Source organism: Astyanax mexicanus, chromosome 5 (genome assembly GCF_023375975.1).
Source record: "Astyanax mexicanus isolate ESR-SI-001 chromosome 5, AstMex3_surface, whole genome shotgun sequence".
NCBI lineage: Eukaryota > Metazoa > Chordata > Actinopteri > Characiformes > Acestrorhamphidae > Astyanax > Astyanax mexicanus.
In genome coordinates, this window is record NC_064412.1 from 19,588,679 (window position 1) to 19,605,873 (window position 17,195).

General features: G+C 36.3%; 1 protein-coding gene across 2 annotated transcripts; it reads right to left on the minus strand.

The window, feature by feature from the left end:
- Positions 1 to 404: 404 nt before the first annotated feature.
- On the minus strand, positions 405 to 17,122 carry traf3ip2l (TRAF3 interacting protein 2-like). 2 transcript variants are annotated; one of them, XM_022675812.2, is made up of 10 exons: positions 16,815 to 17,122; positions 13,005 to 13,103; positions 12,041 to 12,825; positions 11,406 to 11,448; positions 11,205 to 11,272; positions 8,192 to 8,289; positions 7,878 to 7,946; positions 6,074 to 6,187; positions 4,587 to 4,661; positions 405 to 2,847 (listed from the first exon to the last, which is right to left on the minus strand). In XM_022675812.2, exons 3-10 carry the CDS (start codon positions 12,693 to 12,695, stop codon positions 2,701 to 2,703), a joined length of 1,269 nt encoding a protein of 422 aa, XP_022531533.2. In that variant the 5' UTR covers positions 12,696 to 12,825; positions 13,005 to 13,103; positions 16,815 to 17,122; the 3' UTR covers positions 405 to 2,700. The 2 variants fall into 2 exon arrangements, with proteins under 2 accessions (XP_022531533.2, XP_049335054.1); XM_049479097.1 differs by having other exon boundaries at positions 11,205 to 11,269; positions 16,815 to 17,110.
- Between the last annotated feature and the right edge of the window lie 73 nt (positions 17,123 to 17,195).

Genomic DNA, 17,195 nt, shown 5'->3' on the forward strand with positions numbered 1-17,195 from the left:
AGTTTTACTACTCACTACTAAATATTCCACAGTCAACTGTCAGTAATCGTATAACTATAAGTGGAAGCAACTGGGAAGCAACTCACTTTGTCAACATAAAATGACACTGCAAGGTCGGCAGATGCTGAGAAACATAATGCACAGAGGTCACTACAGACCTTCCACCTTAATGTGGCCTTCAGATAAGCTTAAGATCAGTAGAGTACAGAGAGCTTCACAGAATGGATTTCTAGCATGCATCTGTAGTGTATCCTACTGTATGTATTAGTGTAGTATGCATTATTATCACCACCCTTAAGACGTACCTTGATTCATTTACCCCTATATAAGAATTAAAGAACACACTGATTGGTTTTAATAAACACAGAAAGGATACACTCTCAAGAAAAACAGAGACTTAGACATTTGCCATTAAAATATTGCCTACAAGTTTTTTAATGGGTTTAAAATGGTTGGAGTTTCCAGTCATTTTGCTTTGCCAAAACAGGACAAAAAACCCTTTTTATAGAAATATTTGTGTTTTTTTACTTAATGTACATATTGTGCATTCGCTTTTATACTTTTACCTAAGTAAAACATTTACTTAATAATCCATAATAAAAATTGTTTTGCAGTGAACACATTTGGTTTTATCAGTGAAAAAAATAGTTTGTGCTGGTTTGTAGTTTTTAAGGTGGTATTGTCTACACCATTACCATTACATTTTGTTTATTTGTCACATTCAGCTTGAAGATTGAAAGGTGGCTCAGATTCAGAAAAAGATACAATAATACAAACAAAAAATCCTAGATATATGGATTACAGTACAGCAGAACAAACTGCACAGCTGTATGTACAGTTATGACGGTATGAATATGCTAAAAATGAAGGCATGTGAAATATGAGAGGTTCATGTACTTGATAATGAAGGTATTATCCCTGGGGGGCTTGAGTTCTTATCATTGACAGGATGAGTGCAAGTTTCCCATTTCTATAAATTACTAAAACAGTTCAGGGAATATCTGCAGATGCTATAATCTTGTCTTTATGTAGAAACCAGAAAAGAGTTATGTGAGGTCATAAAAATCTGATGACATTGTACAGATGAATTACTGGCTGCCCACCAGATGAAGCATAGAAAATCACTTAGACACTCAATCCCGGATGATTAATGCAGGCAGAACAGTGTGTTGCATAAGGGACAGCTCAGTTCATGTGGTTGGCAAAGCTCAAATATATACTTACTCTTCTATCTGCTCTTCTTTTTTACCTGTTCTTAAAATACACTCATCTAAAGTTACTTTGGATTGTAGGTTACTGAAGATAAAAGAACACCAGGAACAATACATAAATGATTTAAATGCTCGACAAAAAGACAAAAGCTTGACTTTATGGAGACAGTGTGGTACAATAAGTACAATGCCAGATTACCTTTGGTTTTCAGTACATGCACAATGGCAGCCCAATGTTACGTTAATAAGGTCCTGAAACCAGTGATCCTACCTGAATGCACACTCTGATGCACTATATCAACAGGACAATGCTTGCCCGCATACTGCTGCTGTCTCCAGAGCTTGCCTTGAGACAGCAGAGATACTACGCCTTGGATATCTGCATCACCAGTGATAAAAAATGTGTGGGATGCTATTTAATATGCTATTAATACTCCACCCCTACCAGAAAATCTGCAGTTATATTCAAGCTGCACGGGATGCATTATCACTGGACACTATGAGGAACCTCTACAACTCATGCTGAAACATCTGGCTTCTGTATGTGTACATAAGTAATAATAAAAAATAAAAAACATATTTTTAGCTCCTGGTAACCTTTATCTTTCTAATGTAAAGCATGCAATCCAACACTTCATTCTGGGTGCAAGTATTTTTTTGATGATTATTGTATTTTGCTTGTGTGATGTCAGAAAGAAAACACAATAAAATTAGGTAAATTAAAAAACTCATATACTATGATACTTAGATTCTTCTCAGAAAAATTTATGGTTTAGTTAAAATCACATGTACAGCAATATGAAAAATATTTTGTCACCCCTAATCATCTTCATGATTTTCCTTTATAAATCATTGGTTGTTCGGACCAGCAATTTCAGTTAAATATATCATATATTTACAAATTGCTGAGCAACCAATGATGATTTATAAAGGAAAATCATAAAAATGATCAGGGGTGCCCAAACTTTTTCATACCACTGTACATAAATGTGTTTTCTCTATTTCAATACAAAAGCAAACTATGAGTCTTCCTGCAAATGACTTCTTATGCTGCTTACTTACAGCAACAGCTAAAACCCATAACTGCCACAGTGATTATCTTTGCTTTTCTGTCTGACTGGCTGTCTGAAAGATGTTATCAGAAAGGATGTGGAAAGAAGGGGCACAGAAGAAAAAAAACAAAAAACAAAAGCAAAAGTTTTTTGCTGTTCACTTCCATCAAAAAAACTTGACACAAGTGCTGTTAGGACTTACATAAAGCACTTAAGATATGAAGATATAAAGAATAAGTAGCCCCCAAAAACATTCAGATTGATTCAGCTTAAGTTCTCCTGCATGAATATATCCTCCAGCAGGTAAGGTCAGGTCAGATTTTAAAAGAGAAAAGGCTCCAAATTGGTCCAAAGTCCACTTCTTTCTTTTCATAGCCAGTCCACCATAAAGCCTTATGTTTCAGCCACTTATATATGCAGAACTGAGGAGACTCTCACTAAATTGGGATAGAGACGATGGCGGGCAGCTCTCCAATGGGGGGTGGGTAGTACTTTTCAAGTCTCATGAGCCGACGCAGGATGTCATCTCTGTCCTTGGGCCAGCAGAAGATGTGTGTGTTCTGGAGCCATTTGGGAACATGGCACTGATGATAACAGAGCTTTATGTTAGAATAAGTTAACAAAAATAATTACACTAATAAAATCACACTTTCCACATAAGAACCTTGCATCTCCCTTTTTTGAGAATGTGAATCAGGCAGTTGTTTTTTTTGCATTATCTCAAAATATCATGATGAATGGACTAATACTAAAGGTCCAAATTACCTGCAATTAAATAGTTTTACATTGACTTACATTGAATGTTTTTTTTTTCATTTAACTGTAAAGTTTTGTAGATACAAGGTTCTTGTCCAACATTATTCTTATAAGTTCTACTTATGACTTTATAATAAGTTCTACTTATGACTTAATAATTAACTGCATAAAATACATTCTTATTCATGTATGTATGTTAAGAGCATAAGAAAATATGCTCTGTTTTTCTATAACAGTTTGTTAAAATAGTTTTAATTGCTGCTCTGTTTGTGTACTGTTGGCTGGTAAGCATTGTGCGTTGCTAGGTTATCTGCATGTGGCGGAGTAATACATAGAGAGCTTTGGTTACAGTGCATTACCGGCTGATAACGGCACTCATAAAATTACTCTTAGCCAATCACATTGCAGGGTCGGAACTAACTGTGGTATAATGTTCAACTGATTCTAAAAAACACTTAACATGATATTTTTCTGCTCTAGCGTTTAAGTTAATGTTTAGTTATGTGTTTCCTTGTTTAATGTAAATGAAAAGCATCCACATTTTACTATATTTCTAAAAAGCCAATAGGATAGGAAACACTGGAGTCTAAGGAACTGTGTTTTCTGGAGTGAAAGAGCTCCATCCAAAACTTCTAGGATTAGATGTAAGAATCCAACATACATAAAGTGCTTAACCTCACTAAAGGTTTTTTTGTGGCTGAATGGTCCCAACATCTTCTTGGAAGGGTAGATGCTGTTAGTATGGTAAAGAGAACACATACTCCTTTTAGTTATAATAGTAGGTATGCATAAATGTGTGGACATCATGTAGGGTAGTTTTCCAGGCAGGAATTTAGCCTAGTCTTGCACTACAGAGCACTTTGAATGTATATTTTCAATTGAAAGGTATATATATATATAGTATATGATATATATTATATATAATATATTCTAATACCTGGCCAGTAAACAGACCCATACTGTATACTGCATAATAAACTGTAAAATACCTGCCGTTTTACATAGAGAATATCATCAAAATATTTTTATATTGTTTTGCCCCATTTACTATTATTTTTTGTTTTTTTGTTTGTACATTTCCAGAACCTGCAAGCTGTGAAGAAATGTTTTGCTTCCTCTGCATGCACTAAAAAATAACACACTAACCACCACTTATCAAACAATGGTGACAACAGGACTCCAAGCTCCACCTTGAAAGACTGAAGTAGCAATTAATTCTAAGCAGCTGTTGTTTTTGTAGTGTGAAGTTTTTCAAGTTTCTTCTTCTTTTTTTTTTTTTACTGTTTTTAGACTGATAGCAGAAGTAGTGGAGACCAGTATTTTTATGAAGAAGCTGAATCTAATCTGATTGTACTCAATGATAGATTCATTTAACTAATATACATAAAGACTGGACAAGTAAAGAAAAAATAATATATTTTTTTACATGAGAAAATATTCATTGCCTTTATTTTAATTACATTTCAACTTATATAGTTCAGGCTTTGTACTGGCTAAATATGCATATAATTTACATCATATGTGTCTGTATTTAAGCAAATAATGAAGAATGAAAAAAGAATCTTACTTTCCTGGCACCAGGAAACAGTACAGGAATGAACCTGAAATTCTTGCAGCCGTTCTGGATGAATTCATTCTGCAACTGAATAACAAAGAAAACACAGTAAAGCTAATAGAACTGCTGTATTTTACACAGATACTAATATCTGCACACAAAAGTGTTAAAGGGCTATTTCACAGTTAACAAGTTTTCCCAGTTAACAGGTTTTGTAGCAAACCTGGAGCATTTTTCCCCCAGTTTGAAAAAAATCAAGTGCAACAAAATGTGTCATAACTAACCACATGTAAATGTTTTCTGCTTATTAGTAGAACCTCTCTGAGGCGAAAGCAAGAAAGTAAATGCAGTAAAAAGGTCCTGTGTTCCTGGACTAGTGCACATTAGTTGCAAATAAACAAGTAGCAACATCAGCTATTTTTTCATCCCTACACTGGCTACCTGTTACATTTCGAATAGATTATAAAATACTTGTTCTGACGTATAAATCCCTCAATGGTCTGGCCCCGCATTATTCAGAGGAACATCTTACACCTTACAATCCGCCACGTTCACTCCGCTCCCAAGACGCTGGTCTGTTATTAGTCCGGCGTATTAGAAAAAAACTATGCAGGAGGAAGAGCTTTCTTTTATAAAGCTCCCCAACTTTGGAATAGCCTCCCTACTAATATACGGGACACACTTTCAATCTTTAAATCTAGACACAAAACATTTCTATTTGCTCAAGCTTTTGAATAATGTCTCATCTCAATTTCTGTCATTTTTCTCTTGCTGTTGTCCTTCTAACTATTCCTCTCACAGCTCATCCAGCAAATATAAACCCTGCCCTAATCATCTGCTTTCTCTTTCTCTCCCCATGTCCTAAGGTGCTGCCTCCAAGTGTCCATCCCACTCCTGCAGTTTTATAAAATCATTCTAACCCTTTTTTCTTCCTTCCCCTCTTTGTTCTATCTATCTATCTATCTATCTATCTATCTATCTATCTATCTATCTATCTATCTATCTATCTATCTATCTATCTATCTATCTATCTATCTATCTATCTATCTATCTATCTATCTATCTATCTATCTATCTATCTATCTATCTGATGTTCCTAGCCTTTTTGGTTGATTGTACTAAGCAGGTCGACCCGAGTACGATGGGTTCCTCTTACTGAGTCTTGGTTCCTTCCAAGGTTTAGGTAGTTTTTCCTTACCACTGTGTCTCCACAATAATTGCCATCTCTGTGGTGCTGCTCATAAGAGGCGTGGACCTGTTTTTCTCTGTAAAGCTGCTTTGTGACAATTTTTGTTGTAAAAAGCGCTATATACATAAAATTGAATTGAATTGAATTAAATTAGCATCAGATCACGTTCCAACCACAAACAAACAACGCCAGGGTTTGTTCGGGCCCAGCCTAAGACTATCTCTTCTAAAGGATGAATTACCCAAATTAACTACACTTAATCTATAGATTAGTGAAACTGCCCTAAAAGCAAATAAATACATACACTTACCTGCTTGTGGATATAAACAGTATTGAGCGTTTCGTCATTTTCCATGCATAATGAAGCATCTGTCACAATCTCATAGTACTTTGGACTGATGATGATAATGATCAGGTAGTCTTTCTGTAAGAAAAGCAGCACTTCATTTTGGTTTCAAAATGAATACATATTAAATCCACTATAGATTATGGAAAATTAGGCCTGTTTTTTTTTTTTTTTATCAGTGAGTGAATTTCATCACCCTTCAAAAGACATTAAATTCTCGCAACTGTATATTTATCTTTAATAGGTTGACTAGAATGTATCCACTATATTTTTTATTTGTATTTTTTATTTGCAACCTCAGAAATCATATTTACATCACATCTAAAAGTAGTCTTTTGGACGAGCGCTATTTTGCAGGGGGTAATTGCAAAAATTGCAACATGCCATCTACCTAGCTGTCTTGAGAGAACGCAATATGTCATCAAGATCACGGCATAAAGTGTGTCAACTATTCTGTCATTTTTCATGTTTTACTGAGAAGAGTTTCATCTATCCATTACTGGATTGCTGCAGTTATCTGAAGCAGTCATGTCAAGAGCACACTCAAATCAGATACTCAAATTAGAGAAAGGCCTAGAAATCAGATCAAGAGATCAGATAAAGAGAGCTGGATTTTAGCTCAGTAGTCGTATTTCTCAGTCCATGTATACTCTTGACCGATGTATTCTCAGGTTTCTCAGTACTTCGCATGCATGAAAATAGACTACTTTTGTACCAGAATTAAGTAAAGTAAGCCAAGGCAAGGCAAGTTTATTTATATAGCACCTTTTATACACAACGGTCATTTAAAGTGCTTTACATATTAGACAATACAAGAAGTCAAATTAAAAAACATTTAAGAGAATAACGATAAAAATGGATACGAAAATAAAATTAGAATAATTTTAGAATAATAATTAGAATAAAAGTGCTGTTGTAACGGTTTTTATTTTGTTTATTTATTTATTTTGTTTTCACACAAAATCTTCATATTTTACGTGCTAGCATTTTTCTGTATTTGATTTACAAGAGATTGGTTAAAAATATAATTATTTTCCAGGACTTTTATTATTTTATTTTATTGTATGTTATTCTCTGAAATAATATATACTGTGCCGGTTGGCTGAGAGCTCTGCTGGAGAGAGTGGGTTGTGCAGGCAGACACGAGGCTGGATGCTATTTTTCACATTTCTTCTATCGATCTTGTATATCCAGGTATACAATAAAAGATTCCCGGATTGGTACCAACAACAGAGGTCTCGGGTATTTCTTCCTACCACACACAACACAATGCAGAGAAACGGTGGCGGGGCTCCTGATCCGTTCGTACCCGCTACACAGTTACAGATTAAAAGTGTGTGGTAGCGATTATCACCATAGCAATTAGCACAGCACCTGCAAGCATCAAAACACTCTAAACCTGAAGGATTTAAATAATCTTCATCTTAATCTACACCACAGATGTTTGCTCAAGCTTTGGCATAAATTTGGGTTTTGCACGATGCTTAAATAATGTCTGATTTTGTTTCTTGTATTTTGTTTATTGGTTGGTTGCAAAGCAAAAAATCTGGTTACTACCCAAATTCATGTAAACTCATTTATTGGATAATGAACAATTCTGCTGTTCAGCAGTGATGAGATTATGAAGTGCAAAATAAAAGTTAATGCTTTAATTTGCTTTAATGTGTAAAAGTGAAATGCCCATTTCCAAAAAATGTAAAACATCATATATAAAATATTTCAGCACTTGCTATATAGTAGTATAGTAGTATATAAGAAAACGTCTTACCTCAGCAATGTACCTCTCCATAAAGTCAATTTTACTTATACTTCTGAACTGTTGTTCAAACATGTCAATCTAGAAACAATTAAGCACATGCAGGAGTTTAGGTATCATCAGTTCCTGATCTGAATCAAATTCTTTTTTCATTATTTGCAGGATGTACCTCAAATAAATCAATCAGTTTATATACTTCTAAAATTAAAAATGCCTGCCCTCATCCCATTAAAGTGTGCTATTAGACTGGTTTCTTCAGCATAACCTTTTCGAAATCTCTTATTTCTGTCACATATAACACAGTTTACAGTTGTTCTCTCACTTACGTGAGTGTAGAAGCCATTGTGTCTCAGCAAAGCCACAAAATTGATGACCTCTTTAACATGTTTTTCATCGTCAGCTTCATAGGTGACAAACACCTTCCCTGCAACAAGCGGAAAAATAAAATTATACATGAACTTAAACAAGTAAAAGCCTATTTGTAGACTCTCTCTTATTCAGACTACACCCTTAAAGCTTAAAAAGCTTAAAAATAACCTTATTGTGTGTGCAGACGTCTGGCATCTGGCGTTTGTTTTTGCAGTTTCTGACTCAAACTCAAGTATTTGGGGAATGTGTAAGACTTGTAAACTAATTTCATACAGGAAAGACAGCAAAGGCTTTAACACCACTTTCTGAATACCCCTCTTGAGAGTGCATGTTTTAGTTCATATAGTAAGTACTTATTAGTAAAGCAACACAGCAGAACTAATGCCACAATTGTGCACAGTATGTCAGCCATATGCATGTAATCACCAGCAAAAGTATGGCCGCGACAGTCGGAAACACTGAAGGAAACAGGTTTAATATAGTGTTTAGCACTGAATAAGCAGCCTATTTTGTTTGTATTCACACTTTTAGCTCCAAAATGCCAAAGAAATACAGAATTTACTCAGTTGGAGCTCGAAGTTCCACAGCATTTTAAATGTGTTGATTTTGAGAAAAAAAAAGGCACATTTCACCTTCAGCGACAAAACATTAAAGAAAGACTGCATGACGACGCATTCCAACGATTAATGTGGTATCTAGCACTACCCTTGATCGGTACTGCTGTTTGGCCAAGCTGAACGATGATCAGCCCCAAAAACACGGATTGGTCCATCTCTAGGTAATATTTTTAACCATTTACAGGCTGTAACAACAGGCTGTGATGTCAGTTCAATTGAGTATTATCTAACTCATACACAAGTAGTAGAAAAACAGCCAAATAACAATGGTAAATAATGCAAGATATATTTTTGTTAACTTAAGAGCAGGATGCAGAAACGTCAACATTAAAAATGGTACTTTTTAGGCATCGCTCAAATAACAAAAAAAAACAAAAGAGCATGAAAATATAGTAAGATGGATAAATAACCAATAAATGGTCTGTTTATGCTTCCAAAAGTCTGAGCTGTGCGTTTCATTATTAAAGTCCACATTATATGCCTGAAATAAATGTTTCATGACTGTCAGGTTCTGAAAAAGCTGACAGCAAACATTCACAGCTCTGGAGAGATAATGAGAGAATTTAATTGGATAATGGATGCCAGAAATATCACATGCAAACACACACAAATAACCTGAGACCTTGACAAAACACACACACACATTTACAGTACAATGTATTCTAAAAGTAAAAGCGTGAAAGCTGTTCAGTACAACAGTAGTAATGTTTTGTGAAATACATACCAATGAGGTTCATTCCTTTTATATTTTAGAATATACTGATCAGCCACAATATTAGCACCACTTTCCTAGTATTGATTGGGTCCACATTGTGCCACCACAACGAATCTAACCGTTCAAAGCAAGGACTTCACAAGACCTCTGAAGGTCTCCTCTGGTATCTGGCACCAAGACATTTGCAGCAGATTAACCAGGGCTTATATAGATCACACTGACAAGCCTTGGCCTATAACCCCGTCACTGGTTCACCAGTTAAACCAATTTTGATGGTACTAAGCACAGCATACCAGAAACACATCTGTTTATTTTTTTTGTTTGTCTCTTTCTCCCTGGATCTCCCTCCACAGGTTTCCTTCTCTCCTGCTCTAATTTGGTGAAATCCAGACACCAATTAGAGGCCTGGCTGGAGTATTGGAGGGAAGAGCCAACATTTTAAATGCAGGATCCAAGATGACTACCATCTACCATGTTTGTGTTTTAAAGAAGTTAAACTCTTTGTTTTAGAAAGTGTGTTGGTTTTAGGTATATCTTTTAGGTGTAGCTTTTAATCTGGCTTTACAGGAGGTTTGATTGAGTGTGCCACCTGGGGTTTTAGAGATTTAAGAAAAGGTCCTATGTATTTCAGACCATGTAGAACATTGCTCTGTTTAGATACCCCACCCATTGTATTTGTTTATTGGTCTGGTAAGTTTTAAGTAGTTTGCTTTTTTGTTTTATTTGTTTTCTAGATAGCTATCTTGTTGTTCAGAATAGGGAAAAGTATTTTTTGTTAGGTTCCTGTCGTTGGTGCCTTCCAGCTAATTCTCCCAATGTGGTACTAGAGAACACAGCAGTTTTAGAGTGTTTTTATCAGCTCTTACATCAATAAAGCTTTTAATGATTTTACCTGATTTTTATTTTTTCTTATTAAACATTATGTTCTAGATCCAACTATCCCTAATTAAAAAGGTGTGATCGTCTCAACCCCACAAAAACTGTTTGTTTCTTGTCAGTGTTGCACATTTCTGCTTGCCAAATATTTCCTGCTTTTAGAACATAATATATCTGCATAAAATATCTCAATATTTTTTTTTTCTTTAACCTGTTTGAGGTGCTAATGTTTAGGTATATCAGATGTATACACTGACACTGAAGTTTGTGAATCCATTTTTTTGTATTTCTGTCATTTTTACTTAATGTGATCAATCCTTACAAAATAACAGCACAAAAAGTCCATTTCCAAAGTTGTGTGGGCATTTAACCTGTCAGTGTTCTGGGTGTACCGGGAATAAAAGGCATTTACCACCCACACTTGACAGCACAGTGGGTAGTAATGATGACAGGCGGCACCTGGTCAGACAAGCACCGATCAGAAATCATATCCACATGTAAAATATTCCGTGTGCAACAAGGAGAGCTTACATGTGATTTGCCTGCGCATTACACCTATCTTTCTTGCGATCATGATGAGTGTGTATTTTATTAAGCATTACTGTTGCATTGGAAAACCTTCAGACAGCGTAAAGAACAGGCTGATTATTTTTCAAACTGTCTAAAACTAAAAGTTTTGAGCTGGCAGCTACACATTTCATATTTTGTGATTTATTCAATTTACATAACCCAATAACTGGAAGAAAAACAGGGATGACTCACGCTGTTCCAGAGAGAGGGGTGCAGTGCTCGGAACACTCGTTTTCTGAGGCTGAACAGACGGGTGCCTGCTTTCACACAATAATCAGCATAATTACACCAATATTCTGAAACCAGTTCCACTTTCCAGTAATTTCTCCTAAAGATTTAGATTTATTGCTGATTAAAAACTAACTTCACACTCAAAACCAGAAAAAACATTACCTGTGAATGAGCTCTCGGTCTGACTGTTTGATTCTCCTAGGACCTAAAAGACACAGTTATTAAGCAAACTTCATGGCCTGGTAGCAACTACAACATATATGAAGTTGTGGAAAAAATAAGAGACCAAAAATTAGTTTCTTTAACTTTACCAAATTAATCAAGAGGAAGATTGATGGTCACAAGTCATCAAACCAAGCTGAACTGCTTTAACTTTGGCAACAGAAGTGGCATAAAGTTATCCAAAAGCAGTGTGTAAGACTGGTGGAGGGAAACATGCCAAGATGCATGAAAACTGTGATTAAATACCCAGGTTGTTCCACCAAATACTGATTTCTAAACTCTACAGAAACTTTATAAATAAGAACTTGGTTTCTTTGCATTATTTGAGGTCTAAAAGCGCTGGATCTTTTATTATTACTTCAGCCATTTCTTATTTTCTGCAAATAAATGCTCTAAATGGCCAAATATTTTATTTCGGAGAAATGTTGTCTGTAGTTTATAGAATAAAACAACAATGATCATTTTATTTAACATATATCTATAAATATAACAACTTTGTTCAAAATACACATAGTTTTCTTACTTTACTTAAATTTCTTTAATGATAGATGGTGTTTTACTGCAAATACACTTACATGAAGATGAACCTGGCACGTGATACTGCACCGCCTGATGGAGCCTGTGATTTTCCCAGTATGTGTCCAGTGGGCCCTGCCCACAGCATTCCTGTCTATATGAAGGGCATGGGCACGGAGGTGGGTAGTAACTGTGCTGGGCTAATGCAGTAGGAATGGAGTGAAGTGAGTGGGGCTGTTCCAAACTGCTCCCACCTGGACTGTGTCCGTCCGGCAAAAAATGGGACCCATAGGATTCGCCCTGAAAAACACTGAAGTCCCCAGATACCATGCAGGACGGACGGCTGCCGTTGGAGAATCCCCTAAACACACTGTTATATGAACTTGGGTTGAGCCAGTCCTCTTTGTGGGGCTCCAGCGTACTGAAACAACCATCTGCCTGGCTGGGGAAGGGAGTCTTGGGGCTGTAACCAGCTGGGAGACCCAAGGGAGGCTGATAGGGACTGTAGCTGGAGCGGTTGTCGCTGGCCATGCTACTGGTGCAGCTGCTGCTGCTGAAGTCAGAAAAAGAAGATGATCTGCTTTGAAGGGTCTCGTTGCTAGGCAACAAGGGGTCAGCAGGTAAAGGCTTGGGGTCAGCCTGAGGTCTGACACTGCTGGCTTCAGGAAGAGAGTCTGAGTCTGGAAGGGCGTCCTCAGGATTGAGTTTACTCATAGTGTTTGAGTGACTGAAAATTACAGCTGACAGACAAATGTTCTTTAGGATGGACAAGAAAACTGCTGTGAGCACAATCAATCAATGCAGATGAAAAAACTACGTTCACTTCAGCCAGGGCCCTGGGGACCTGTAATGGATGTAAACAACACACTTTGTTCTTGAGTTAAAATATTGTGTTCCTCATCTATTTGCTAGCTGCATGAAAGCATGCTTAAAATGTTTTCAAATGTCTACAGATAATCAGTATCTCAGCTACAATGCTGAAAGCAAGCTGAACAGTGGCCAGATTAAACCAATAGACTGTACCAGTGTGACGGCGTGGGTGAGCAGTGCAGATTCTGCAGCATCATTCTGTCAGTTACAAAAGTGTTGATGCCATCTTGAGACCCCAGGAGGTACATGGACCTAAAATTAATAGACAAGTTTAATACCTCCATATTAATCCCAATACTTTTTTTTTTCCTCAGTATTTATATGAGCACCCCAACACGTTCTGATCATAAACTGTGAGCAGATGCTTATGAGTGTTCTGTGTGTGGTATGATGAATAAGGGTCTACCTAAACCCAGTGAGCAATGCTGACATTTAGATTCAGATAACTATGCTAATGTTGATACATATCAGTTATACAAGGTTGCACAATGATATCTTTAATAAGGCAGGGCCGTATAAAAGATAAATTATTGATACTGAAAACTAAGTGGATATGTGTAAATGGGTTTTTTAATAAATTAAAATGTAAAAAAAAACAAACAAAAAAAAAAAAAAACAAGAAAGCAGAGAACAGCATTTATTACCAAGCAGTCCAACAGTGGAAATTTGTCTCTGCATTAACTTCTGTTTGTGGTTTTGTGTGGCTACTCTTACAAATCACAGTACTGGGGAAAACCCCCTTAATTCTGTAGAAACTCATTTGTGTCATTATGTTATGTAAGCATAGCTGCCATGTAGTATTTATGTCCTCAATAATATCAGCAAAACATTTTACACATTGAAAAAAACGCCATATTGTGATATTGCAATACTTCTTTGGTAGATTTTTGTTGTTACATTAATTTATTTTTATTATATCTTTAATGTGTTACTTTTTCATTTTGTTACACTATTGTTGCAGTAGTATGTTACTGAAATTAATTTGGAAAGAAACAGTGTTTTTTCATATTGCTAAAATCATGATTGCAAAACAAAACCTAAAAAAATCAGGATATTTTATGGCCATATGACCTCCTCTACTGCCATCCACAGAACCAGAGCCATAACACACACAGTGTTTAGTAGAAGCCAGAGCTTAAACATCTAAGAACATGCAGGTTCTGTGGCCTTCAGTAAAAACAAAAATGATGAGTGGGAAAGGTATGCGATATTGTGTTTATTCTACACAAAATTCCTCTACAGTTTAATGCTCCATTTTAAGCCAATAGCTGGTCTTTTTATGGAATAGCAAGTGGCTTATATATGTTAAAGTTAGCAGTCTGCTAAGCAAACATCAGCAATGAATCTGAATCATAATGGGCTCTATTTTAACGATCTATAGCGCACTGGGTAATTGCGCTTTGCACAGTTGGATTTAGGGGCGTGGCCTGTGTGTTTGGTATCGTAAGGGCGGAAAAAATACGCCCAACGGCGCAAAAGGTGTGTTTTAATTCCCTTAATTATTCTTAGGTGTGTTTTGGGCGTAATGTGAAATAAACCAATCAGTGGTTGTGACCAAATATAATCATAACCCCCTACTCCCTCATTAGTGTTTCGCTATGTAGGGAGACACTATTTAGTTCACTAAGTAGTTCTAAAACAGGAGTGAATTTGGAAACTAACTCATCATTATCATGCGCCAGCACCGGTCGCATAAACACACACAGGTGAAAGGGGTTTTGGCCGTGTTTAAAACTCTATAAACACACTGAACTAAGCTCTGAATTAAAGTTACTGAAGCTCTGAGCTGATCATGAGATCATTTATCTGCCTGTATATTTACACTGTTTAAAAGATAATCCTCACATTATTGAACTATATGAAGAAATCTTGAAATTAACAGCGTACACCGGCTCGCACTGTTGCCAGATTGGGTGGTTTCATGCAAAATGTCGAGTTGTGTCTGAAATTGTCTGGAGGAAACGCTATGATTTGACGGGTGATCAAAACTACCAAGTTTAAAGACTTTGGAAATTTAACTCAGCAGTGTTACAGTTAGATGTCTAACCTGGCAGGGACAGAGCTTCCTGCACGTTTGAAGCTGTGTATGTTCAATATTATTTGTATGTATTTCTTTCTTTTGTTGTTTGCAAGAGTGTTTTTACGTACTGTATTTACTTTTTTGGTTCGTGTGTCCAATGATACAAGGCACAAAACACATAATACAAACATGCAGATACACTTTTTTGTAATTAGTGATATTTAAGATAATTAAGGTATTTTAGTTAAGATCATGTTGGAATAAACCCTGTAATATTGTTAATATGACGAACATCAACTGTTTGGGTGGTTTTCTCTGTATTTTGGCTGATTTGAAACACGTTTTACCCAATGAATTGGTTTTATCTAAATCCCACTGTAACAATCTGGCAACCCTGTTTGCTAGCTGTCCGCTCCGTTTCTTCCGTTGCTTAGTAGCGAGACCCACAATGCATTTTGGGACACATTTAGCTCGCTTAGTAAGCAGCGAAGTTTACTATAAATCATGATGCATTATGGGAGTTCGTAGTCCCCTAAAAAATCACGTTTCAATTCCCCCTTAAGATTCTGACTCAAAGAAAAATGGCTGACATACTCAATAGTGCCCTAACTAGTAAATAGGGAGCCATTTCGGTCACAGCCAGTGTGTCTGTATCCATCCAATTTAAAACACAGCTGAGCACTGACTTGTGCATTCCTATTTTAAGAGCACATAAGGAACTGACTGTGCGTCACGATGTGAAGATACACCTGCAGCTTAGGGAAGAGTAAATTTATTTTATTCTTTATATTGTTTATTGTTTATGTAAAAACTGGATTTGCAACACTGAATATTAATCAAGCAATCGATTATTTACACTGGAGGGGGACCCTCACTTACAATGCCGCTGAACATTTACAGTTTAAAAGGGATTAAAAATACATTTAAAAAATAGAAATAAAAACTGACATTTACTATAGACAAATTAAATATATATGTGAAAAAGGAAAAACAGGACATTTTGAAAAAGATCAGAAAAATTGACATAAAAAGTAAAGAATTTATATCGTATAAAGAAAATATTAATAGCAGTGAAAGTAAAGTAAAATGATAAGAATGATAGGAGATTATCACATTTTTATCAATAAACTAAGAACATGGGAAGCAGGGCCGTGGCTATGGGCGGGCATTGGGGGGCAGTGCCCGTCCAATTACAATGTCGTGCCCCCCCACACCATTTTTTCATATATGAAATAATTTGTATTTGGAAAAAAATCACACATATGAATCTAGCAATATTTTACTGTTTTATTTAATCGAATTTATTTAATCGAACATTTAAGAAGACAAGAAAATGCACAAATGAATGGAAAGAAAAGGTCCTAAGGAGGTTCTGCTCGGACTCCCGTCGTCTACAACTTTTCTAATGGTGAGTAAACATGTGGTTTTTACGGCATATTGGTCATTTTGATTATCCATGTGCGCTATCCTTTTCACTGTGATGTGGTGGTCTGACGTGATTAGAGTTAAATCTATTATTGGCTGTGCAGTTCATGACGAGGTCTTTCTGAGTAGCGGGTGTGGTATAGGGCGTGAGATTAGTTCATAACACACATTTTAGTTATATTTTATTTTAATAGGCTTTGTAACTTGATTTAAATCGGTGCTCTGTAACTATGTAACAGCAGTAACTCGGAGCTAGCTCTGGGGTTTACAGACAAAAAATACACGAGAGCTCACCTCAAAACAAATGAGCTTCTTATCTAAGATAAATACAGCTATTTGATATATTTACATACCTACATATGCACTGAAGACACAGTTAGCAGCATATATGGCTAATAAACAGATTTGTCACAGTAAGGTGGTAAAGGAAGCTGTAACGTTACTGTACATTTAACAACAATAAAATACTAGACATGATACTGTAGATACCGAAACCGAACTTAACTGAACAAACTTACCTCACAGCTCCTCAGTACACCCAGCTACACTCCTTTAATCTACTGTTTATGCGTTTCCAACACTGGTAGGTAAAATTGAACTGAACATTGACTAAAACCGAGGACTCACGTCAAGCTTTTTGGCTGCTAAAGTAAGCTAATCTTCACAGGTGCGCAGCAGCAGCGGCTCTACCCAAGTCTCAGCCCTGTGTACTTACAGTAAGCGCACTCAGTAGGTCGGCCCGCCTACAGTTCTCACCAAACAAATCCCCTAAAGCTCAGTTACAGTTCAGGACTGTGTGTGGACTGTAAACGGAACTACCGGTACTATCCGGTAATGACCGCATTTTAACATAATCCTGGAGTGTAAGCTCCATTTAAAGTATCAGAATAACATCCTCA

What these genes read in the sequence shown, in the direction of transcription:
- traf3ip2l (XM_022675812.2), bottom strand. Translation starts at nt 12,695, where the DNA reads ATGAGTAAACTCAATCCTGAGGACGCCCTTCCAGACTCAGACTCTCTT. An exon ending in GACCGAGAGCTCATTCACAG is followed by an intron (nt 11,273 to 11,405) that starts GTAATGTTTTTT and finishes ATTGTGTGAAAG; the next exon opens with CAGGCACCCGTCTGTTCAGC. An exon ending in TGTTTCCTGGTGCCAGGAAA is followed by an intron (nt 2,848 to 4,586) that starts GTAAGATTCTTT and finishes TGTTATCATCAG; the next exon opens with TGCCATGTTCCCAAATGGCT.